Consider the following 24,681-nt stretch of genomic DNA (forward strand, 5'->3'; position numbering starts at 1 on the left):
TGCACTACAGTTACAGCCATTTGTCTTCTGTTTCCTTCCAGAATCTGGAGGAATTCAAAGCCAAAATGTTATCTATCACCTTTTTTAGTGTCTATGTAGTGCACAAGTATTTAGGTTTGAAAAGACCTCTAAGATGCAACCTTTAACCTAGCACTACCAAGTCCACCATTCAACCTTCTCACTAAGCTCTACATCTACACGTTTTTTGGAGACCTCCAAGGATGGTGACTCAACTACTTCCCTGGGCAGCCTGTTCCCCTACTTCACAACCCTTTCTGTGAAGATTTTTTTCCAAATATCCAACCTAAACTTCCCTAGGTGCAATTTAAGGCCATTTCCTTGTCTTAACACTTGGTGCTTGGGAGAAGAGTTAGATAGCCACCTCACTATAGCCTCCTTTAAGGTAATTGTAGGGTGTGATAAGGTCTCACTAAGCCTTCTTTTCTCCAGGCTAAACAACCTCAGTTCCCTCAGCTGCTCCTCATGAGACTTGTTCTCTAGACACCAGCTTCATTTTCCTTACTTGGACATGTTCTAGCACCTTGGTGTCCCTCTTGTAGTGAGGGGCCCAAAACTGAACATAGCATTCAAGTGTCTCACTACAGTTGAGTACAGAGGGACAACCACTTCCTAGTACTGCTGGCCACACTATTCCTGATACAAGCCAGGATGCTGCTGGCCTTCTTGGCCACCGGAGCACACTGCTGGCTCATATTCAGCCACCTATGGGCCGACACCCCCAGGTCCCTTTCTGCCAGGCAGCTTTCCAGCAACTCTTCCCTCAGCCTATAGCACTGCATGGGGTGGTTGTGCCCTAACCACAGGACCCAGCACTTGGCCTTGTTGAACCTTGTACAGGTGGCCTCAGCCCATTGGTCCAGCCTATCCAGATCCTCTTCAGAGCTCTCCTACCCTGAGCAGATCAACACTCGCACCTAACTTGGTGTCACCTGCAAACTTACTGAGGGTGCGCTTAATCCCCTTGTCCAGGTCATTGATTAAAAAAAAAGGAAGATATCAGTACAAAAATAATTTTATACTTTTGGCTGGATGCTCTAACATTAAAATGTGCTTCCACTGAAGGGTGTAGGGTTGCATTTTTTCTCCTAGTGCCCTCAGCACTTCATGGGAAGAGACTGCAGCACTGAATGAATTAATCTTACAAGATTTTGGAAGTCTTATGCTGAAATTTGGGGATGCTCTTAGAGAATGTTTCCCTGAGTTCTGGTGAGCTGACTTCATTATTTCTTTTTGACAGCTGACAACTAACATGCCTTAGGAGTGTGTGTGTGTATTCTCTTCTCTGAGAGCATACTCCTGTGTAAGATGTTCTTTCTCAAACTTTGAAACTTCCTTTTTCCTCTCCCCACCTTGACGTGTCAGAGACTTGTTTTACAGTTTTTCTCTCAAATCACAGTTTGATTTTTTTGCTATTGTACTACACTGTCAGGTTACTTGCAATGTGCTTTGGTTTTTTTTTTGTTTGTTTGTTTGTTTTTATAGAGAAAAGTATGTTACTCTAGTGAAGTTCATTTTCTGTTTGCTGGCATGTCTTTCCGTTAGTATAGAGTGTTTTAACTGGGAGAACATTGATTTCACACCTGTTAATGCTGCAGATGTAAACACCTGAAGAAAGATTTTTGTGTGTGTGTTTTTGTTGTTGTTGTTTATTTGTTTTTTACTTGGCATTGGAATGATTTTGTGGGAAGATGTTCATTTCCTGTGTGAGCAGGGATTTATTCATTACAGAGAAGAAATTGCTGTTGTCATTCTTCTATAAGCATAGAAAGACTGACTAATTCGGGGAAACCTATGGATTCAGCAAGCAATCTGGGACACCGTCTGCTGGTCTTAAGTTACCTCAGCAGACACTCCCCCTTGTTCTTCATTCTGTTCTCCCTATTAACAGCTCCCTGATCATTCGAGAAACTACGGTGACTGCACCCCATTAACTTCTTGTATCCTCTACTTTTTACGAGGTTTCTTGTCACTGCAGGCATCTTAAATAGGTGAAAAATATGATTATAAGCAAGACATCATTTGAAAGTGATTGGACATGAACTGACTTAAAATACTGCACTTCTACGTGTTGGAGGTTGTGTCAATGATTTCTGAGGCATTACAAATAAGCATCTGTGTGGTAATGTTGTAAATGCACATAAATACATCCTTCGGGTTCAGAGAAGAGCAATGCTTTGGTCTTGTCCCTTCAGGACATTGTGCACCTTTCTTTTCCCCTAACATTTTGGTTACATGGTTATATCTTGCAAGGCTTGCAGAGACCAGGAGGTGTGCAACACAGTGTGATCTCTGCATACAAACGGCCACCTACCTCTACGTGGATATGAGTTCTCTCCTTCTGAAAGGGAACTGGGTGCTTAGGGGTGTTTTGAAATATTTGCTTTGTATTTTGAAGCCTGTGCGTACAACTTGCTGTGTTTTGGAAGAGCGGGTACATTAAATCTGGACATGTAATATCTAAAAGGCTTTGTAATTAATGCTTAATGATATAATTAAAGCAGTTTGAAAGCAAGATAAAATTCAAACACTATGACAAACCAGTGATTTCTAGATGAGAATTATTTCAGTCTCCTAGTTTCATAAGCTTTAAAATGGAGCTGAGGGTTTAAAAAAAAAATTTACATCCATTAACATTTACAAACCATTTCCAGGAGTAATGTTTTCAAATGAGCTTGTACTGCTCTGTTTTTGAATGCTAAATACTGGAAGTTGATCTTCATTATACTGCTCCTTTGTTATACAGATTGTTCTAGGAACTGAATGTCAACTTAGTGTCCTGTGCAAGACATTTCTGTGTCTCTGTACCTGTATTATTGTAGTAACTGAAAGGCTGGTTGTCTGTTTTAAATACTTTCCACTGCTCCTCTATTCAGAATCATCTTGTTGTTCTGCCATGTCAGACGGTAAGATTACAGTACCTGGCCATTACCGAATGAAAGTTATTCAGACAAGTTGTGGACGGTCACCAAACAGAGGAACAATGAAATGTCTGTTCCTGGGGTGGGAGCAAAGGGATCCGTCCTCTTTCTTTTGTTAACATGTGGAATACACTAAGCTCTTGCAATTCAAACTCTCTTTTCTCCTTTGTCACTAATCTTTTAAGTGTAGCAAGAAAGGAGCTTGATAGAAAGTTTATATACTGACCCTAAATCTTAGGAGGGACTAACAAATCTTTTCAGCTTGTTCACATGTTTGTGGGCATTAAAAATAAATAAATAAATAAATCATATTAAAAACACTTCTAACTTGTAGAATACAAATATTTGAAAGGAAAGGTACTGAAGCTACTGTAAGAAATTAGTTTAAACGGAGAATGGGATTTACCTTGTGTTATTCAAAATGTGATTTTTTGGGTCTTTTTATATTATTTAAAGCAATATCTTTTTTTTCCATTGGGTTAAGTGGGAACATATTAGTTCCAGTGAGTGTTAGATAAGTTATACTGTCAGTAAAATAAAAGAATTCAGTAAGTGAAATATATTTCTAAAGTATTCAGAAGCTTTAAAAACTTCAATTTTTAATGTCCCAAAATAACATATATTGTATTAATGCTGTTAAGCTGAGCTAAAGAATAAGCAATGAATCCATTAGCAGCACTTCACCAGAATTTTTTCCAAACAGAACTAATTGGAGAAAAAGAACGTCATATATTCCAAACAAAAGCTTTTCTGTTTTAAGCAGAACACTTTCTTCTAAGCAGTTTGTGAGCTTCCTCATTGTAGTCATATTGCTTGAATAGGTTGTCTAAGGTAGCACTGGACTTACGCTAATTAACCATCTTAATCTTATATTCAGCAAAGCTTATTGACAGAGAATAATCTGCCTGTGCAATTCAGTGCCCTCGGAGATGCTCCCAGCAACCTCAAAGTAACCCTAGATGCTTTTCTTTTCCCCCTACAGGAGCTATATAAGCCTTAATGCAATTAACTGCGGGCTCGGGGCCCTCTGAGAAGCTCCAAGACTCCTCCTTTAATGGGTGGGCATACCTCTTCTGGCACCTCTGCTTGGAGCCAGGACGTGGTTCAGAGGGGCACAGGAGGTGCTCGGGGCTCCTGTCCCTCTTCAGGCTGTTAGTCTTACAAAAGTTTTCTGTATTTGTCCTCTGCCAACTTAGTTTTTAATGCATTTCATCTTCACCGCAATGAGTTAATGAAGTGCTATTTCCTCTCAGCAATGGGGAACTGAGGCACAGAGAAAGAGCCGCTGAAGAGAGAAGGGAGTTACTGAGTCCCGAAGGAAGCTCCCTGCATAATGCACGGGGCCAGCCCACTGCTCAGGGCGCGCACCCCTCCAGAAAGCCATTAAGAAGTGCTGCGCGAGGGGTGTGTGTAAAACCACACCTCAGGGTGTGTGAGTGGGAAGCAAGGAGTAGTCCCAGCTTTGAAGTCTCATCCAGAAAGCAGGTTACCCAGGTTTAGGTTCCTCCTTTGCCTAAGGGGATCCAAACCCACTTCTCCCACCTCCTTCTGCAGCTCCTTAATCTTTGTGCTGTGGGGCCGGTCTTGGTTGGCACTGATCCCCACCCTTCATGCTGAAGCTGTGCCCACACAAGGTCATCACAAAAGCATCCTGACCTTTCCCTTCTCCCATTTCTTCAGTGAGTACCAGAAGCTGCCTTGTGAACCCACTCCCTGCTGCAGGCTGACCATGTATAACGGAGGCAATGGTTAAAATTGGCCTGAGCGAGGGCTACCAGCCTGTGGCTAAGAGCCTCCATGAGGGAATGTAGTGTGGCATCTGGGCACATGCATGTTGGAAAAAAAGATGATTATTAGCAGCACAATACCGAGGGGGTCTTTGAAGCATCTTTTTGCACTGGAAAGGATGTGAAACAAATGGAACTTTTTGTTTCTTCTCTGAGGTCTCAAAAGATTAAACAATTATTGGTAAGCATCCATGCAAAGTCTTTTGACTGTTGCCATATTTATGCATATATGGATGTGGCTTTGATTACTGTGTTCCTTATTTTTCAAGTGGAACCCTACAATCTAAGGCTGATTAATGCCAGTATGAGAAAGAAACGGCATCTAGGACTTTGTTCTGATCGCAAAGTCAATGCATTCTTAATACATAATTCTTTGGATGGGACAGCAGATGAAAATTGATGCCAGTATGGTTTGCTAAACCATACATAATGTTACAGCTGTTCTGGCTGATATTCATTTACTAAGCTTTTCATCTGGAGATGTAATTTCTATACAAACTGTAATTTATTTGAACTTTCCCCTGTCCTGACAATTTTCAGATTGCAGCTTTTTAAGAAATAAAAGGAAAAGTAGTTTGGACATCTAATCTTAATGATACCCTAGCTAAGTTCTATTTTTATTCATATTGAAAGTATTAAATATACAAAAGAAATGCATAATTAGGGAAAGGGCTTTTCTTTCTTTACAGCCATCCTCTTAAAATCGGACGTTAGCAGTTAATTACAGAATACTCTGATCTGTATTGGCAGGAGCCCCATATTTTTCATACAAGTTGCATCTAATTCACACTGGGCCTACGAACATGTATCCCAGCCTTTTCCCCGAGGTTGTAGGGGTGCAGAGTAATACAATAAATTGCTTAATAAAAGTTGTCAGACCTTGAGCTTTTCTCGTAGTTAGTTACTTCTCTCACTCTCCTTGTAACTATGGTTTAAAGCTCAGTGGTATTTTGCATAGCCCTACGAGCACAGCCTATATTCATGACCAAAGCTTGTAGGTGTACAGCACAGATGCAAATGTTCAAGATGAAAATACATTTGATCATAAGATCAAATGTGTCTGGTGTAGAGCAACTAAAACAGTATGCAAGTTTACTGTTGTGCACATCTCAGCTAATGGTCAAAGGCTGTTTCAGATGCTCAGGGAGGGGAAGGGCAGGGTTTGGGAAGAGAGAGGCTTCTCTTTCTTCAGAACTGAGCTTGTTGATACTCTCATGTGGGGAAAAGGGATGTAAAAACGTCTTGAAATTAATTGCTAAATTGTATTAGGCTGGAATACTGTGAAAAGATGTAAACCCGTGCAACCAGCTTGTGCATCCAGCTGTTTTTTTCAGCTCTGCTTTTCATGGGTTGCAAAATAGTATGCCCCAAAGATACCAGTTCAAGCTCTATTAGATGAAGGAAGGAAGCTAGTTGCAGACTCCAGGATATATCTCACCACTGGTCACATTAGTTTATGTAACAGAAATATCTAATTATAAGCTACTGTGCACAATCAAACCAAACTAGAATTAGAGATAGCTCTTGTGGACCACAAGTCCTACCTTATATATATATCCAAGTGATTGACTTAGAGTAGAGCTAGTGACTTTGCTATTGAGTTCTTTTTGTTTGTTTTTGAGGTGAATCTTCGTGATTGTTTTCAGTGTATCATATGTTGGTATCATATGTTACAGTAATCCATTGTTCATCATATGAAAGAATCACAATTTTGAAGTAGTAGAGGGGAAAAACATTTTTTTTATTTTTTTTGCTAATACTGTAATTTGAACATCTGGAATCATTAGAATATTCAATAAGAATCTTAAGTCTTGCTTCTCCTAAGGTGGTGTATTTGAGAAATATTTGTCTCACTCACCGAGACATATCATCCTCGTGGTTTCCTGTGGTTTCTTTCTTAGCCCTTGTAGGAATGAAGTTGTGAGACTAAGTCGCAGACAGGCCTGCTTTGGGTGGGTAGCTCAGTTCAGTGCTTGGCAAGTTGCTCAGTTCTGCGGTTTTGTGCTGGGTTTAACAGCAACAGAGTGTGGAACTAAAATGCACCTAGAAAAACAATTAACATAACTCCCATATATGTGAAATCTTCTAGGGAGCATCCCTATTCGGAAGAACATGCTGGTCCCAGTTGTTGCTTATAGTGCTTGCACTGTGCTGTTCAAAGGCCTTGCATTCCTGAAGAAGCCTGGTGTTTTGCCCAAAGGAGTTCCCCCTCCTACTGCTTGCCTGCCCAGGAGCTGGCGGCTGGCTTCCTTCCCTTCTCCCAGGCCCATGGGGTCACTGGTGCCCAGCGCAGGCTGAGCATGAGGTGTGCTGAGGGGCTGGTGCCTTGTGCTGAGGTCTGAAAAAGCAGGGGCAAAGAGAGAAACGGTATAAGCAGCACAGAGGGAGAAAGCAGATGAATGCAGCTGTGTGGAGAAGTTGCAGCCACGTGAAGGCAGCAGATGTTATCACTGCTGGCATGGTTACTGGGTGAGCGGATTGACTTGTTAAGTATAGATTATATCTTGTAGTAATTCTCACGACACCTAAAACACAACTCAGTTGCCTGCCTCACAGTGGGTGATTTATATAGATTTTGTTTGCCTAATAAGAGCCCTTGCCAAGACACTGTATATACAAGAAAGAAAAAAAAAAATGCATTCAACTTATATCTAGAACTCTTACTCACAAAATCTGCAAATGGAAAATATAAGTATTGCTTCAATGACCTAGAATAACATAGAAATATGGTAGCTGAAGACAGTCTTCTCAGAGATGTCTTTGGAAATTATTTTTCTTTAACAGATGATTTTTCTATGTCTTTTTTAATTTCAAGGTTTAATTCCTACCTTTAAAGACACTTTTATTGGAAATTTAACACTTAGCTAATCATCTTATTCTGTTAAAATTCAGGAGATTTCAAACAAGCTTTGAAGTAAAATGTGTTGCAAACTGCTTAAGGAAATGTAGTAGTTGACACAATGGAAACTTTTGTTCTCAATTGAGAGGCAAAACAAACTTTACAGAACTATGCTGCTAATACTTACCCAGCTCTTCTATTCAGCTTGCTCTCTCTGCCAACGGGTTTGTGAGATCTGTTCTTAAAACTGCACTATTCAGGATTTTCCTGGACTAGGTGGTGCATGCATGCTCTTTTAAAAAGATATGCTCCCATGGATGTGATGTGAATGTTTGTTGCCTCGTGGCTCCAATGTCTGACACTGAAGAGCACCTTATAAAGCAGTGGACAGAGCGCTTCAGTTGCATTACTCTGCACAGCTGCACAAAAAGCCATGCTCAGAAGCAGAACAAGTAATTTCTGTGCAGCTCCTCTATGTCTCATTTTGGCTTCTCTCCTGAAATAAGATGAGAAGGGTAACTGTCACTGTGAGATGCCCGTGATGAAATGGTTGGCCCGTTCAGCTGCTTCGTGCTGGCAGGGGAGGAGGCAGAGTCCTTGGGCAAGCCATGCTGGGCACTAGTTGCCAGCTGCTCTCTCTTGTTAGAAAAGCCACAACTGTTCTCAAGCACTGGAACAATTAGCTGATTAGTTGCCTAATAAGGAATGAATATTTTGAAGCACGTTAACACTGCTGCTGCAAGTCCTATTCTGTAGTGTTTCTTCTGTGTTTCTTTCCCTGAATGCAGGCTCTCAGTTCCATAGGAAGAGAGCAACAAATGCCACAGCTGCTGGCTTCATCTGCTTTGCCACAGGTCTTGTTGCTATTCAAACCCATTTCTTTCCTCACTGGTTTTCTTCGGAGTAATAGGTCTTCTGCTTGCTTTCCAGAAAAAGGTTATTTCTCCACTCAGCCTCCATTCTTCTCTCAGCCAGAGGGAAAGAAATGCTGTCTGGATCCGGGCATGTCTGCAGTATAGTTTCACCTTAAGTTAATTGTTTGCTGTTTAGAAAGGCTAGTCTGGACACTCCCTGAATGTTTGTTTCCAGGCTATAAATGTTTGCAGTTCATGCTGAAGATGAGTATGTATGAATTTTCTGTATATACAAATTTGACTAGACTTTTATATAGGAACATGGGGTGATATGGTCTTGCCTCTTTTAACTTACATAAAATTTTGGCTTCTTTTTTTTTTTTTTTCCGTGAAACATTTACTGGGCTAAGAAGATTTTTTTTGTTTGTAGCAATCAGTTTTGGCTAGAAGTCCACACAACAATAACGACTGAGATCCTTCTCTTGCCGTTTGCCAAATGATAGAAAAAAAATGGAGGTTTATATCAATGCCTTACTATACGCAGATTTAAGTGGATTCCCCCCCCCATTGCTTTATCAGTATAAAATTAATATTGAGTCTTTCTGTGAACATTTGTTTTCATGTGATTTTGCACCATAACCATCTTGAAACTATCAGTGTAATGCTACTTAGGGATCTGTGTATGCCTCTCTCCTTCTCCCTTTTATGCAGTGTAAGAAAGTCAGGGCAAGAATGATGGTAGAGGAAAAAATGGCATACTACATGGCATGATTATCCAAAGTCAGATTACCTTTCAAGTTTGCTCTTTGCATGGATGAGCCTTTTCTCACAGTCATGAAAACTAAATCCCTTGAAGTTGGTGGAGTTAAGGGTTCTAGCTCTTTGGCTGGGTAGGTTTATAGCATGAAATAATAAATATACAATAATTATTCACTCCTTTAGCCAGTATTTGAAGTATGAACCACAGATACGAGTTTGGTCTAGCTTGTATTGCAGTTACTGGTGGATTATTTTTATTCTGTGAGATCATACTTGGTTGGTGTATGCTGGTAGGAAAAGACTGGATGAGACAGCTGAACAGCAGCCTGTATGAGCCTATCGAATTGGGAGATTGGATCCACCAACAGGGGTCTGTTAGTTAGCCTTAGAAGCGTGTCCTGAGGTCTGTGGGCGACCTCACCTGCTGGAGATGGATGGATCTGCCTACACTGCCAGAGTGATTCTCTTACCAGCGCTGGCTTTCTGGAGCGCCCTGATGGCAGGCACTCTTGCAAACCTGAGTGCAGGTGATTGAAGTGCAGAGTTTTTTTTCCTGATCAAAGGCATTGCTAGGTTTCCAGAGCTTTTACACACTGAACTGGGAATTAAGCATTCAATTGCAGTGTTGTTTCTTCCAGCTACCTTCAGATATGTCTTACATTCTTAGCATCCTGATGGACTATTAGAGCTAAGCTTATGTCTTTAGTAGTGGCAGCTCTCAACTTGGATTTCCTTCTGTGAAAGAAAATAGGGTGTGAGAGCGCTTGTTAGAAAGGGGTCAAGGAACTGGGACATTTTTTTGTTTGTTTGCTTTCCTTTCTGCAAGTTTAATATCAGGTGAGCATCAGCAAAGTCAGGCAGTTGGATTTGTGAAAACCTAGGCTTTCACAACAAATCTTCATGATTCTTTCACTCAGTTTTTCTGTGGAGATAGTTCTGGCAATGAGATGGATATGCTCAGCAAGGAGAATACTGCTATGTTATGAATGTGAGCATTTTAAAAAATAATAGTTCACTGGGACAGTGCTGTCTTAATTCACTTTCTAGCCATGTGTTACTGTGACCTAGAAAACCTGGGCTTGGAGAAGATTCTGAATATTTCTGTTTGTCCTCAGTCCATATTTTAATAAGACCTGGACCCAATTCTTTAGAATATCAAGAAAACCGCCAGTGGTAACTTCAGACAGGTTTCATTATATGAAACTGGAAAAACTCTCTATGCAAAAATTTTCTCCTCATCTAGAACAACATGCTTCCCTCCTTATTGACTTACAGCTTTAAGTATCAAGGGCATAGTATTTGAATTATGTAGTAGGGTTACAATTTTCAAAAAGTTTGAGTGATTTTGGACTGTTTTCGTATGTGATTTTCAAAAGCAACAAGCTTTTGGAGGACAAGTCTCACTGGAGCTTGACCGCACTTAAACCTGTACCTTTTCTGAAAGCGAGACTTGGGTTCCCAAATTGAGAGGTTGTTTTTGATGTCTGATCCATACCCTCTCTCCCCTCAGCAAATCTTGCAAAGGAAGGCCCTGGGGGCATACTTTGGGGTGGAGACAATGTTTGATTTGAAGTCAGTGACTGTCAGTCCTGCCAGACTGGTTGGCTTGTGCTAATCCTTTTTCAGAAATAGGGCCAAGCTTAGGCATGATACTCAAAATGGCATGATGTTTGCTTAGCATCAGGAAAGATGTTTGAATGCAGTCACTTGGGGACTACTGTTCTATTATTTTTTTTTGAAATGAGTAATTGCTTCAGAGTGGGGGGTATAAAGAGTAATGCTATTTGTTGAAAAGAAAATTGGACAGGGGTGTGCCCAAGTAACAAATGAGCAACAGACTTCTCAAACAATATTGGAGAATGTCTTGTTGTGTGCTTATATTTTTTTATGGATAGACTGCACTCAGATCTGAATGTATGACACTCATGGATGTCATGGAAATTTCTACCTTGGGCTGGAATTTGACCTTTATTACTCCTAGTGAAACATGTAATAGATTGTTCAGCTGCATTTCATACCCTTGAGTATTAAAAAAGGGGGGGGGGGGGGGGGGGGGGCAAAAATACATTTTTGGTCAATGTTAATGTACTAAAACATCTTTATTTTTGAATGCTGAATGCAGTTGGAATAATTTCACTTCTGCACTTGCACATGTTTAGGCTTGATTTTTCCAATGAAGATAATAATAGATTATTTAATTGAGTCATTTAAACTAAGGACTGATTACACATTGCTTACAAACATTCCACACTGAAATTAACTTAATTTTTCTCCTTAGTAATTTGAATTTGTACTTGTCCTTCACTGACATACTTTTTATCTGCTAATGTCTAAATGATATTCATACTTGAAATATGGGACCAGGAAGAAAAAAGAACCCTAGTCACCTTGTATTTAATTGAGTAGCTTATGGAAATGAGTTCTGAATTTCTGCAAACACTACACTAATGGAAATAATTTGCCAGGAATTGTGAGATATTTCTGAAGCTCCTTTCTTCAGTTTGAAGTGTATGTCAACTGTAAAGAATTTCTTGACTTTTTCTAGAGAAGTACTGATTATAGGTCAACATTAAAATGAGATAAGACATCATGAGATCTCATATTTTCATGACTGAGCAGGATTTTAGTTATTTAGTTCAATAATTTGACTACATCATGAATAACAGGTATAGTTATATCAGTGATAATGATCAGTTAAACATTCATATACATTTATTGTATTTGCACTTTAAATAAAATTGCAAGACTCATCTGTTTTAGCCAGTATCTCTGCCTTAAGAAACAATCAAAAACACAAATCAATAGGAAAAGCTCATATGCATGCCATATTCTAAATATAAAGCCATATAAAATGTTGAAAGCAAGTTCTGTTTGCACCATTTTCTCATGACTTCCATTATTTGCATTTTTCCATCTAGTAAATAAATGTTAAAGTCTTGTTCTTATTAAGGTTCATAATTCAATATCTAAAATACTCGCAGACTTAGACACTGAGTTTGGTACTTTCCAGTCTTGTCTTAGACGTTGTTCTGTTCATTAGATACTTGAATAAAAATAGGACCTTCATCTAGACAGAGCAAAAGATATATGATAAAATGTTAGGAGTTACTCCTTTAGCACCTAGTGCAAGATGCAACCTTCATACAAAATATTTGTGTAACTAAGCCTATTGTGGCAATACAGATCTCCATAGCAGTGTCCTTCAGTCACTTTAAAATACCGTGCTTATGTTTTTTTTTTTTAAGTAAAGTTGAGAACCTCAGACGTGAGCTCAGTACAAATGTTTGGCCTGGCAATAGTTTGAAGGAAATTATTATGTCTTAGGTCCCATAGCCATCAATACTGATTCTGATACTTCTCTTCAGCTGAATTTGCCATGAATGGGTGATGGAAAGGGAGAAACTTTTCACGTTGGCAGCCACAACCCAGACAGAACAGTAATAGAAAGAGAGTTCATCAGAGAACAAGCCAGGCAGGCTTCTGAGTGATACCTGCTCACGTTTGTCAGCGCTGCTCTTCAGTAAGTGTGTTGCTTTTGCTGGATTGGTAAGTTGAAATATGGCAGTCTTGTGTGAACTTTCCCAACCAGCTCTTTTCTCCACTGTATATCATGTGAAAATGAATTTCACTGTTCATTATGAGGTATGTTCTAATGCATTGATTTGGCTGTTCTGATGAACAGTATGAATATCCCAATGATCAGATATCCTGATAGGTATCTCAGATGTAAGGCCAAAATTCAGTTTCTTTTTCCATGGAGCTACTGAAAATTTGTTGGTGTTACTTGAAGTAACAGCAAAGCTTGGACCTACATGATCAGCAAATCTGAGAGTATTCTCTGACTTTGCTCAGGTACATGATAGTGTGCAACAAGAATACATGACAGTAGCACATAGAGAGAAAAGCAGGTGTTAGAGCTGAGGCCCTGAGTGAATTACAAACATTTTTTTTTATTAAAAGAGTCCCAAAACTACAGGTTTGTTAAGTATATATTGCTAACAGTGTTGAAGAGCTGGAAAATTTGTCCATGGATAGATCTTTACAGTATGTGTGGTTCTCCTTGTTGCAGAAAGAAGTACAGGTATTCAGGAGATGGAGAATGAAACACATTTATATAAATAGCAGCTATTTATGCCACTAACATTCAGGTGAATCAAGAATCTTCCCCAAACCATAAATTCTTGGAGTACAAAATAGTAGACTTGAGACTCTTATGAAACATGGTTATGAAATGCAGTAGTCTAGTACAATGCTTTCCTAATACTCTTTGACCTCCCGTATTTCTTCAGTAGCTTGAGTAAGTCTCCACATGTTACCTGGTATACATCTCCTGTGGCAGTAAGGGGTGGAGATGAATTTATACCTTGCCTTTTGTCTGTACCACATTACAGGCTGGAAGTGTGGGTCTAGCAGAGAGGAAAGTGGTTTGGGAATTCAGAGAGCTGGCGTCAGTTCCTGTCTTTGTTACTAACTTACCGCGCAAACAAGTCAAGTCACTGCAGCGCCTATGCCATCATCTCAGGGGATGTCTGGCTCATCTGGCTGCACTGTGATCTCTTCAAAGCAGGGACTGCTTTGTCCTGTGTCTTTTAAAAACAGCTAGTGTAAAAGGATTCTATGTTGTGTGATCCTATTGCTATACAAATGCCAGTAAGAATGATGTTATTTAGCTCTAGCTGAAAATGTTGCACAAATTAATCCCTGGGTTAAATGGGTATGTCTTCAGGGTCTCAAACTTGCCTCCTTTCACAAAGAGATTCCTATATCCTGGGCCAAACAGTGGAGCTTGTGCCCTTTCACATAAGCTGGTTGTCTGGTTACTTGTCTTTGAACTAGGAAAAATACCTCTTCTTCAGTTTTATAAATAAAAGAAATTCAAAAACACTGGTATGAAAGAAGTTCAGCTGGAATGACTGTGACTTAGCAGCTACGAGCCTTGAGTTAAAAGTGTGTGGCAGATGAATTCTGGTATCTTTCACCATTGGTACTTGGAAAGATGAAACCCAATTGCTAAAGACTAGAGGAAAAGAAAAAGGCCTAGAAATTTTGTAGGGAGGAATATTGGAGGAAGGGGAGCAGTGAGAGAGAAGTGAAATACATGTTCTGTAAAGGTAAACTATTCCTTTAGGCATACTATAGCCATAGGAGTTGGTAATTATGGAGGTGGTTATGAAGGTGAAATGAAGAAAGGAGTGTAAGTGCAGGTCCAATTAATATTGTCAAAACATGGTAATTGTGTTCATTAACTGGAATAATTAAACTCCATGTGACTCACTTCTGTGACACTTGACGAGGCTTTAAACAACTGAAATGTAAATCTGGCTCAGTTGGCTTGTTTTACACAAACTAGCTTGTAAAACATACTTAGAAATTGCATGTGCTTTGCAAGCTGGTTTATGTAAGCTGGAGTAGTAGGTTTTGATTTGCTTTTACCTTAAACTTGAATACTAAATTAAAGTGAATAACCTGTTTACTTTGTGTCGCTGCTTTTGGAAAAACAAGTAGGTAAACACAACATGACAGCAGCATCCAGATGATAAACAGCATCTCAGGCTTGATGTTCTAGGGAAAGAGTGCATTAAGGAGAAACCTTGATGATATAAACGCATCATCTAGGGAAACACTCTTTCCTCCAGGTTTACCAAGTATGAGTTAGAAGTGAAAGAAAAAAGCAACTTGAGAATACCATTTCCTCCTCAAATATTCAACACACTATGCTATGCTATTGCAAACTCTGCAGCCACAGGACTTTATCGCTAAGTTAACAGAACCTCAGGAAATTCACAAGATTTTCCTGTTTACCTGGCTACAGTACTGCTAAGCCATGAAGATACTGTGACATTGGTTCCCATTCTTCCCAGGTTGTTGTTTGTTTGCTGTAGTGAAACAGTTTGAAGCACGCATGTGTGGCAGTTACCGCAGACTCTGAGTTCTATCTCCTTGCTACAATGCAGAAGTTAATTCCTGCTGCCTGCTACTTTCCTATTGTCCAGGCTTCTTGCTGTTTTTTGTCCTTTCTTATTCATTCCCTTCAGCTGCTTGCTCAGCTCCATTCCTCTTGTGGCATGGTTTCATTCTCCACTCTCTTGTCCCCTTCTATCCCCAATTCATTTAGACTGTGCAGAGGGAGGAAAGTATTTCCTTCCATACCAGAGGAGAAAGAAGGAAGGTACATGCTATTTACTGCCCTGACTGGTTTGTAAATCCCTCTGAGCCAGAATGCTGTCTTCTAACCTAAGCCTATTCCTGACAGGTAGAGAGCAGGGGATATTGTTTTTAAAAATCCACACCCTGAAGTCAGTAAATATGTAAAAATAAACTCAAAATGATTGGATGATCAGGTTATTCTATTTCACATTGGAACAAGGACCAGTGTTTTCAAAAGGTAATCCATGTCTCTCCGTTTCCAAAGTCACTTTTTGTCTGTTCTTAAGAAATGTCCATCAAGCAGAGATTCAGTGAAAAGCGGGGAAACCAAAACAAAACAACAGAAAAAAAAACAACAACAACAACAACTCTAATTTATTAGGCTACTCTGATTATTAAATGCATAAACTAATAGCCTGATTACATTAAAAAAAAAACCTCTGTAAGAGATTAAAAGAAGGGGGATTACATTAAATTGAAGAATTGAAGCAGGGATTAAATATTTTTTTCCTAAAGGCTTTTAACACATTTTCCAAAGACCTGCTTATGAGCATAATTTGACTGATGAAAAGTATTTCTTTTAGAGATAATAGACTAAATAATCATGTAATTAAGCCACGTTAAGCATGGTGCTAGTAAGCCGATGATAGCACGTTACAGATATGTAAGAGCTCCTTCTATGAGTCACAGGTGATTATTTTTTTTCTGTTCTTCAGTAAACTCTATAAAATTCCAAGACTGACTTAGCACAGATGTGTTCTGCGGTCACACTGCAGTGGTTTCACTGAGCTGTTAAATGGGAAAGATGACTTAAAACCATTTTAACAGGGAAGCGCACACACTTCAGTGTTTGGGAAGCTGAAGCACAAAAGAGAAAAATTTGTTTAACGTTTTCATTATAACAGTGCCTAAAATGCCACAAGTAGATGAGGCCTCCTTCTGCCAGACGGCGTGTAATTACACGGTAAATATCTTCATCAAATGCTTGTGCTCCAAGGGAAAGAAGATACCACTTGTTCTTCAAGTTATTCCTAGAGCTGGGAATAGAAACTCTGTCTCCTTACCTCAGTGCTCTGCAATAGCCTTCCCCCCTGGATGCAGTTTGAGATGTGCCCCCTCCTCATGTGAGAACTGCTTGCCTCTCAAATTAGGAGGTATTGGAAGGTAATTTGGAGACACGTTTAAAAAATAATAATACTTTTTTAAATGGCAGCAAGCAACAGTGGCAAAAAACAACTGGTGAGAGCATGTGCTTAAACTGTATGACATATCATTACATAAAGAGCTTTAAAACGTCTGAGATTGCCATGTGCTGCACAAAACAATGAATTTTTGCCACGATATGGAAAAACTTTTTCTTCATGTTTCTTACCAAGCAGGATCCTAATGCTAACCTGTAGACTCACACCAATTTGACTGAGACTATACATGAAATTCAGAGTAAATAATGATGAGTAGAGGAGTAATAGGTTGACAGGAAGGAGGAAAAATATTAATGGGAGGGAAATTATATGTTTGGGGGACCATCAGTGGGTTCATGGATCATTTTCAAAACAGTGAGGAGAGGGACTTTAAAAAAAAACTTCCCAAATAAGAAAAGCTTAAAGCATAAACGGACAAGTAGGCAATGCATAAAGCCTGCAGAATTTATATTTTAAGAGCATGTTCTAATGTCTTGATTGAGTTAGTACTGTACACTAAGAAATGGGCAGCAAACTCAGTGGTGTTATGCAGTGTGTGAAGGGGTGTGAGAATCCGCCCTGCATGACAGGCTCTGCTCTGATGCTTTAACACAAGTATTCAATTATGCAAGTAATATTTTTAAAAAATACTATTTGACAATTGTGCTTGAAGATATTTGGCTAATTTGCATATGGAGTCCAATTTTGCTTTGAGTTTATTAAATTTTCCCTTTTTGTTAAGCTTCCAAGTTCATTTAGCAGTGTGAATTTGTATAAAAGAAGTAACATCTGTGTAGACTCCCTGCACTTTGCCGTGCTCATTTCTTTGAACTTTGTATGCCAGCTCAGGAGCAATAATATCAAGTGACTTCAAAGGACAACTGCTTCCAACAATCCGCAATGGCTTGTATTTCAACTTGGTAAGCAGCAGAGCTTACCGGACCTGTTATTTCATTTCATGGCCTGTGCTGCTCTTTTCATGTATTGTACTCCAGACCAGCTCAGTGCAAATGAGAGCCCAAACTAGTGTAGAATTCACTGGGGGTGAGGGAAAGAAAGGTCGGTGTGCATGTCTCTCAAGACTTAGACACAGAGCATATTTTTAAAGTAAACCTGGAAGATACGTTTCACACAAGCAGTTGGTAATAAAGCTTGATGACATTTCCTTCTGTCACGCCCACTTACTTGCTTCCCTCCTTCTTTCATATCTTGTCTGAAACTAAGACTGTAGGTTCTTTGGAAAAGGATCTGTCACTGTAAGTTGGAGTTCAGCTGAACTCCAATTTGTCTGGCTGTGTACTGCATAAATGAATGGCAATAGTTAGTAGGTCATTCATTTTGCATTTCAGTAGTATTCATTACAGTAAATATATCTCCCACCACCACACACAATCATTTAAGGCATCAAATGATATCCCTACAAAGTGGTTATTCAAACTGGCAGATCTCTCTCATATGCTAAGGGCTAGAAATACATCAAATTTGACATAGAGTCTTCACATTGCTTGCCAGTGGATTTCTGAAACAATATCAAGGATAAAAGCTGGACTAGTTGGTTCACTTCAGGTTTAATATAGGTGAGCTTCAGCTCCAGCCATAGTCTTCCACTGGTAGTTTTCTCTTCAGGCTGTGAGTGGGGGAATATGTACAATCAGAACCAAGCTTTTGCCAACATGTAAATTAGCATAAGATGGTGCATATTGCTGAAAGAGTCAATTTCACCTTTTCAGGTGCCTTCTATTTCTCATTTTTTATCACTATACCTTGTCACTGGTTCAAGCTGTTGTGTGACTGTACATTGAGCTGCATCAGAGGTCTCACCTGAGTTAAAGCCAATCAGGTTTTTTCTGATCTGGTTCACCAGCTGGTCCCACAAACTCTTGTGTAGGTGCAAACCAAAGTGCTATGAGCAGACAGAAAAACATGGCCAAGGGCAGCAAACAGAAAGGACTTGGGCTGCAGTGCTTGATTATACTTGTTTAAAGGGTGCGTGAAACTTAAGGCTTGATTCTGCTCTGATTATGTCTTCCAAACAAAACCCTCCCTTTGATTTCTGTAGGTATTGCATCTGAGAAAGGTCTGCTGCCCTTGGTCCTTGACTCTTGCTTTGAGAAGCAATGGGGTATCAAACAAATAGCACAATGCAGTGCTATATGCTGACCTACATTAAATAGTTCATAATGCTGTTAGTCTTTTTTATTCCATTTGTGGTTACCTGCATCTGCTTGTCTGGTCTTAGAATAAGAGAAAGATTAGACTGGTCTTGACTGTCCAGAAGATGGACGTCTGGGGAATGGTATATAAAATAAAAAACAGATGTTGGTCCCAGAGCTTTCACCTCTCTCTCAGCAGTGCTGGGAGGCAGATTTCTTTCATGGTGTTGGTCAAGTTTTTTCTCCCACTCTCTCTCCCCCATTCTCTCATAGTAGGAAAGGAGTTAAAATCCTGCCCTTCTACCTGCAATATGGAATCAGCTCTCTTAACCCTTGGCTAAGAGCCAGGCTAAACCCTGGGGCCAAATTCCCTGTCAAAGCCAAGCGTTCTGTGACTTGTCTCTATTAGTTAAGGATGGGAAGGGAGAGTTACCTGGTCCAATGCAAACAGCCATTTCCTCTTCTATACTAATGTTTTAATAGTGGTTAGAGACAGGAATTTGTGAAGATGTTTGAATTCAATCTGAGTGCAAGGACAAAACCCAGTCCCATTGCACTTGTATTGTAACTCTGTTCAAGTATCGAGTAAATATACCCAATTCCAAGCACACAGCATAGGAGCACGTTTGAATACGAGCTTGTAGGAAGTCTCCACAGCCCCCACCAGATCCTTCAGTCTACAGTGCCAGCTGCAGTGTTCTCAGCCCTGCCCTCGCAGGGCAGGGGCCAGCAGATCAGCAGGGTTGTGATCCACCCCATCATCTCTGGGGTGCTGAGCGGCCGAGAGCAAGCACTACAAGGCAGCCTACCAGCACGTCCCTCAGCAAGCTAGAACAAAAGTGATTTTGTCCTGGTTAAGGCTTTTCCTAGCCGAGAATGAGTAGGCAGACTTTGCTTTGCAATTTTGAATTTCCTGGCTTCCTTCACCTCGCGTTTCACAAAATACCTGGCGCTTATATCAATAGCATAATGACGTATGGCCTGTTGCAGCTTATTTCTATAATGTGCTTGCTTTTTATTTGCTTGGTGTGGCTAATAGGATAACTTACGTAAAGCAATTTCAGGTTTATTGCCTACATCAGTCACTGCAGAAGCTATCAACAGATACTTGCATCACCCACCCATTACAGCCGTGCTGGTTAAAATAATGCAGTGCGACAATGCGACTCCCCACCCCCCAACTTATTCTTCAGCTTTACTGCCATGTATTTTGCAGAGTAAGGTGAAATTCCTAATGCACGTGTGCCAACACTTATAAATGCTACTACACTGCACCTGAAGTGTCTAGATGTGAGCAATGCATGCTCTGGTGCTTGGACCTCAGGGAGTGCTAAGCGCCATCAGGAGGCGAGGGGACTGCGCTGTCATGAGACGTCCTGGGGAAGTCTGGCTTGCTTTGTCTTTCTTCTCGCTCCAGAGAAGGGTAAATAACACCACAAGATAACAGGCAGCAAAATCCCAGACCTGATATATTATTTTTAATTGCACTAAATTGGGAACAGTCATTTAGTCTTATTAAGAATTTTATTAGGTCTAAAAATAGGTTATTAAATATTTTCCAAATTTGGCTAAAATATGCAAAACAATTATATAATCAGTGTTTAAAATAAACCACAGTTTTTTAGAACTGAAAGCCATTCAGTGGAATAACACTTTTCAAGAATGATAGCACACGGGGAGTTTTACAGCCTCAGCAGATCCCCAGACAATATTTCTCCTATGGCTTTCCAGCTGCCCGGCTGCAGAGCCTGTTCCTCGCTGTCCCGCAGAATCCTACCAGTGAGCACACTGCTAGGGAGTGGGACCCAGGCTTCAGGAGAGGCAGCTGCAAGGTTTTTGTACAAAGTAAAGAACTGATCTGTTGATGTATCCCTTTTCATACTTTCTTACCATTAAATGAAAACTTTCATAAATAGCCTTACATAAATAATAATCTCAGAAGTTTTAACAAGTTCACACCATCAGCCAGGCCTGACTAAACATTCTCTGGTCTCTCACTGCTTAAACCATCTCTGTAATTATTCAGAAATACAACAATCCTAATCTCTCTTATTGTAAGAGCAGATCACATATTTTTGGTAAGAGTTAAGCTGCAGAGGAAGATTTGGCAGTTAAGTGAAATGCATGTTACAGCTGATGCCTTTTTTTTTATTAGAATAACTGAAAAGATTAAGCTGCAGTGCAGCTATGGCTTGAGTCATGCTTTTATCATTGTAATCTCTTGGCCTGATACAAACTATATTATTAAAAACGGTAGCTCAAGCTGATTCTGTACTTTGTTTACCTTCAGCCAAGTATCAGCTAGCCTAGTGAAAAACTGTAGTCGAAGGCTGTGTACGTACAGGCTCTGCTAATTGCTTTCACGGACTGTCAAAGGAACGCTGATACTAATAGATTTCTTAGCATGCCTTTAAACAAAGCACTCCTATCTATGCATACGGAAAAGCGCTCTGCAGAGCTGGTTGATACGGCACGTTCATCTCTGTTTTGCCTTAGTTTGCCCTTTTGGAAGAAGTGATTGATCACCCCTTTTCGTTGCCAGAAGGATCTGCAGCGCGTTCCCTGATGCTCGGCGTTAGCACCTCAGCAGCAAGGGCACCTCTCTCCCCCGCCGGCTCGCAGACGATCAGCAGCTTTCGTGTGCCGAGGGCCCGCTGCGCGGGGCCGGGCGCGGTTCGGGGCCGCCCCACAGGCGGAGGCTCGGCCGCGGCCGGGCCGGGCAGCCGCGCACCCGACGGTCGGCGGGGTGGCGGCCGCCCCGCATTCCCGGCCCGGCGGCGGGCGCTAGACGAGGGACTCGCAGACGGGCAGCGAATCCGAGTCCTGGCTGTGCATGGAGCTCAGCCCCGTGTCCGAGTCCTCGTCGTTGTCAGCGCGGTCCTTGCGCAGCGCCCGCGCCTGCTCCAGCCAGCCTCCCCCGCCGCCCGCCGCCGCCCGCCGCCCCCCGGCCGCTCCGCGCGGCTCCGCCGCCGCCTCCGCCACGTCCAGGGTGCCCAGCGTCTCCAGCAGACGCTGCAGCTCCCGCTCCCTGTCCTCCCACGCCCGCTGCGTGTAGTCCAGGTCGGTCTTGACAGCCTCCAGGTCTGTGCTGAGCTTGAGGCCGATGTAGAGGCTGGTGCTCAGCTGCGTCCTGACCCGCTCGTGCTCCAGCTGCAGCTCGCCCTCGCCGCCGCCGCCGCTCAGCTCGGTGGTGTCGCAGTCCGTCTCGGCCAGGCCGGGCCCCGCGGCCAGCTCCAGCCCCTCCCGCCGCCGCTTCATCCAGCGCTCGTTGAGCTCCTGCTGGATCTCGGCGGCCAGGTGCTCGAGCAGCTCCTCCTGCTGCGCCCGCTGCTCCTGCAGCTGCAGCACCGCCTCGCACTTCCTGGCGTAGTCCTCCTCGGGGCGGCCGGCGGCGGGCGGCGCCTCCCGGCCCGGCTCGGGCTCCGGCTCGGGCTCCCCGCCGCCGGCGCCCACCAGGTAGGTGTCCTGCACGTAGTTGACGCCGTGCCGCTTCATGCGGTCCAGGTGGATCTTGGCCTCGTACCTGTCGATCTCCCGGTCCAGCTCACGCAGCCGCTGGATCTGCTGGCGGATGGTGTGGTCCTGCGAGAGCACCAGGTGCACCAGCGTCTCCATCCTCTCCGCCGCCGAGGCTTCCCGGGCCATCGGCTGCTGCCGCTTCTTGTTGATCTTGGCCAGCTTGCGGAAGGCTTTCCGCACCGCCCGCCGCTGCCGCTCCTGCGTGAGCGCCAGGCTGCCGCGGGCCGCCCCCAGGCCATGGCCGGGGCGCTCCTTGCTGAGCACCACCCGCGCCTCGGCGCTGCGCGGCCCCGCGTTGGGCAGCGAGGCCTCGCTGCGCACCAGCACGAAGCGCACGTTCTCCTGCTCGTCCCCCCACGCCACCCAGAGCCGCAGGATCTTCGTCTTGTTGGGCAGGATCCGCTCGAAGCCGCGCCACTTCTCCACGATGCAATACGAGTGCGGCGGCCCCGACAGCATCCCGCCGCCGGGCTCGGGCGGCGCCGGCCGCTGCCGCCGGTGGTGGCTGTCCTCCAGCAGAACCCGCACCACGTCCGAGCAGGTGGTCCGCCGGGAGAGCCCGGAGATCAGCTTCTCCTCCTGGCAGATCCACACCGAGATCTTCCGCTCCTCGGGCTCCATCGGGGGCGGCCGCGGGCGGCCGGCCGGGGCCGCGGTCTCAGCGGGGCCGGCCGGGCTGCCGCTCGACGCGGGCGCTCCGGGGAGGCGCGGCTCCGGCCGGCCTCAGCATGGCCGGTCTGCTTCTCACGCCGCCCGCCTGCCCCCGGCCCTGCCCGCTGCGCTGCCCGCCTGCCTCCCCGCCGTGCGCTCCGCCGGCCGCTCCACCCCTTCCTGCCCCACGCCGCGCTCCGCCGGGAGGGGCCGGCGGGGAGCGCAGCTGAGGCCGTCTGCTCGCCGCCGCCCGCGGTCTGACGGGGCCCAGCGCCGCCGCCGCCGGGTTTTCCTCTGCCCCCACGTGGGCGCCCCCCGCGGCTCCCGCCCCGGCGGCGGCCGCCGGCCCGCGGGCAGCGCCGCCCCGTCGCTCCGCGCCGAGATCCGCCGGCTGGGAGCTGGAAGGCGCGGCGCCGCCGCCCGCTCCGCTCCCCACTGCCCTGCCTCTTGCAAACGAGCGGCGTCGAGGGATCTTGCAAAGTGCCGAGGGACAGAGCGAGTCCCGCAGCTTCAAAGCTAAAGGCAGAACTGGCGAGGAATTTCCAGTTTTAGTAAATCGGCCGCCTGTAATTAGGAAAGTCGGGTTCGAGAAGCACTTCGCAGATGAAATATGCGAAGGATGGGAATGTCTGAGTGTTATTAAAATAATAGCCGAGCCAGATTTTAATGGGAGTTTGCTGCGTACTTTGATGGGAACAGGATCGGTCTCCGAGTGGGGATTAACATGAGGAGATGTACAAAGTGGGAATAAAAGGCAGGGCTGTGGCACGGATTTTCGTGTTGCGATGCATCGCGGGGGTTCGCGGACCTGTGCTTCTTTTCTGCGTGGCCAGAAAGTATTATAATGAGTAAAGGGGGAAAACTCTCTAACTTGAAGGTTGATCTGTACCTTTTGGGAGGTTTTCACAGCCAATGAAATCGGTGTCGCATGGGGAGGATTCTTGTGTGGATGCAACCTGTGCTCCGGTCAGTGGAACAGGACGGGTCTATGGCATTCCAACCTAACTGCTGTAATTCTGCAGCTTAAAACAGCGAGTTAACAATCCTGCAGCCTGACGCCCTGCTTTCTCTTCTGGTGCACGGCTCAACATGGGCAGCTGCTGTGCCAGCTTCTCCCGTACTTGCCTGGAAGACACAGTCCCGGGGAAGAGCCTGCCCTCTGCTCTGGCTGCTTAACGCAGCTAATTACAGTGGTGGTTTTTGCCATGCAGACTCCTGCCAGTGAGGAAGCGGGCTGAGAGACCACCGGATTCCTGCATTCCTGGAGCTGAAGATCACACGGATCGTGTGCCAGCTGCTGACGTCCCTTTCCTGTATTATTCCAGGTTAAACAATTCCATGGCCACTGCATGTTGCAATGAGGGCATGCAAGATAGGGGTGTCAGAACCAGGATGAATTTTGCTTCCTGACCCTGGTCACCTCACAGTAAAGTTACATTTTCCTCTCTGATGGTAAAGTCTGTCGCTGCTGATTTCAGGAGCTAGTCTTTTTGCTTTCACGATGTGTCAGAGGTGCTAGACACTTGCTTTGTGTAGAAGGAAGTGTTTGCTGCTGGACGGTTATTCGTAAGGTGCGCAGTCTTTTTGTTCTGTGCATGGATTGTGCTGAAAAGCATAATTCATTCCAGGTTGACAGAGAGGGTCGTAACGACTTTGGGATAAAACCAAGAGCTCACACTGCCCCAAAATGGTAGGGTGTTGAACAGGAAGGTGGTGTGAAATGGGACCATATGACAGCCTCTGAAAGGCTCAAGATGAAAAAGCTCCCAGGAGCATAGGAAAAGAAAAGCCTTGCTGCTCTCATCAGGCTGGCAGAAACTTGTAAGGACAGACCATTCCTTGTTGTGTGCTG

At 43.5% G+C, this 24,681-nt stretch overlaps 1 protein-coding gene and 1 long non-coding RNA gene across 19 annotated transcripts in view; one reads left to right on the forward strand and one right to left on the reverse strand.

Moving 5' to 3' along the window:
• Positions 1-24,681, forward strand: part of LOC308195513 — a 158,085-nt gene that overhangs the window by 85,161 nt on the left and 48,243 nt on the right. The gene's annotated exons all lie outside the window — the stretch shown is intronic.
• On the reverse strand, positions 21,304-22,932 carry RASSF10 (Ras association domain family member 10). The gene has a single exon (XM_080593053.1). It carries the CDS (start codon positions 22,797-22,799, stop codon positions 21,444-21,446), a length of 1,356 nt encoding a protein of 451 aa, XP_080449179.1. The 5' UTR covers positions 22,800-22,932; the 3' UTR covers positions 21,304-21,443.

Source organism: Anser brachyrhynchus (assembly GCF_964034855.1).
Source record: "Anser brachyrhynchus genome assembly, chromosome: 5".
Taxonomy (NCBI): Eukaryota; Metazoa; Chordata; class Aves; order Anseriformes; family Anatidae; genus Anser; species Anser brachyrhynchus.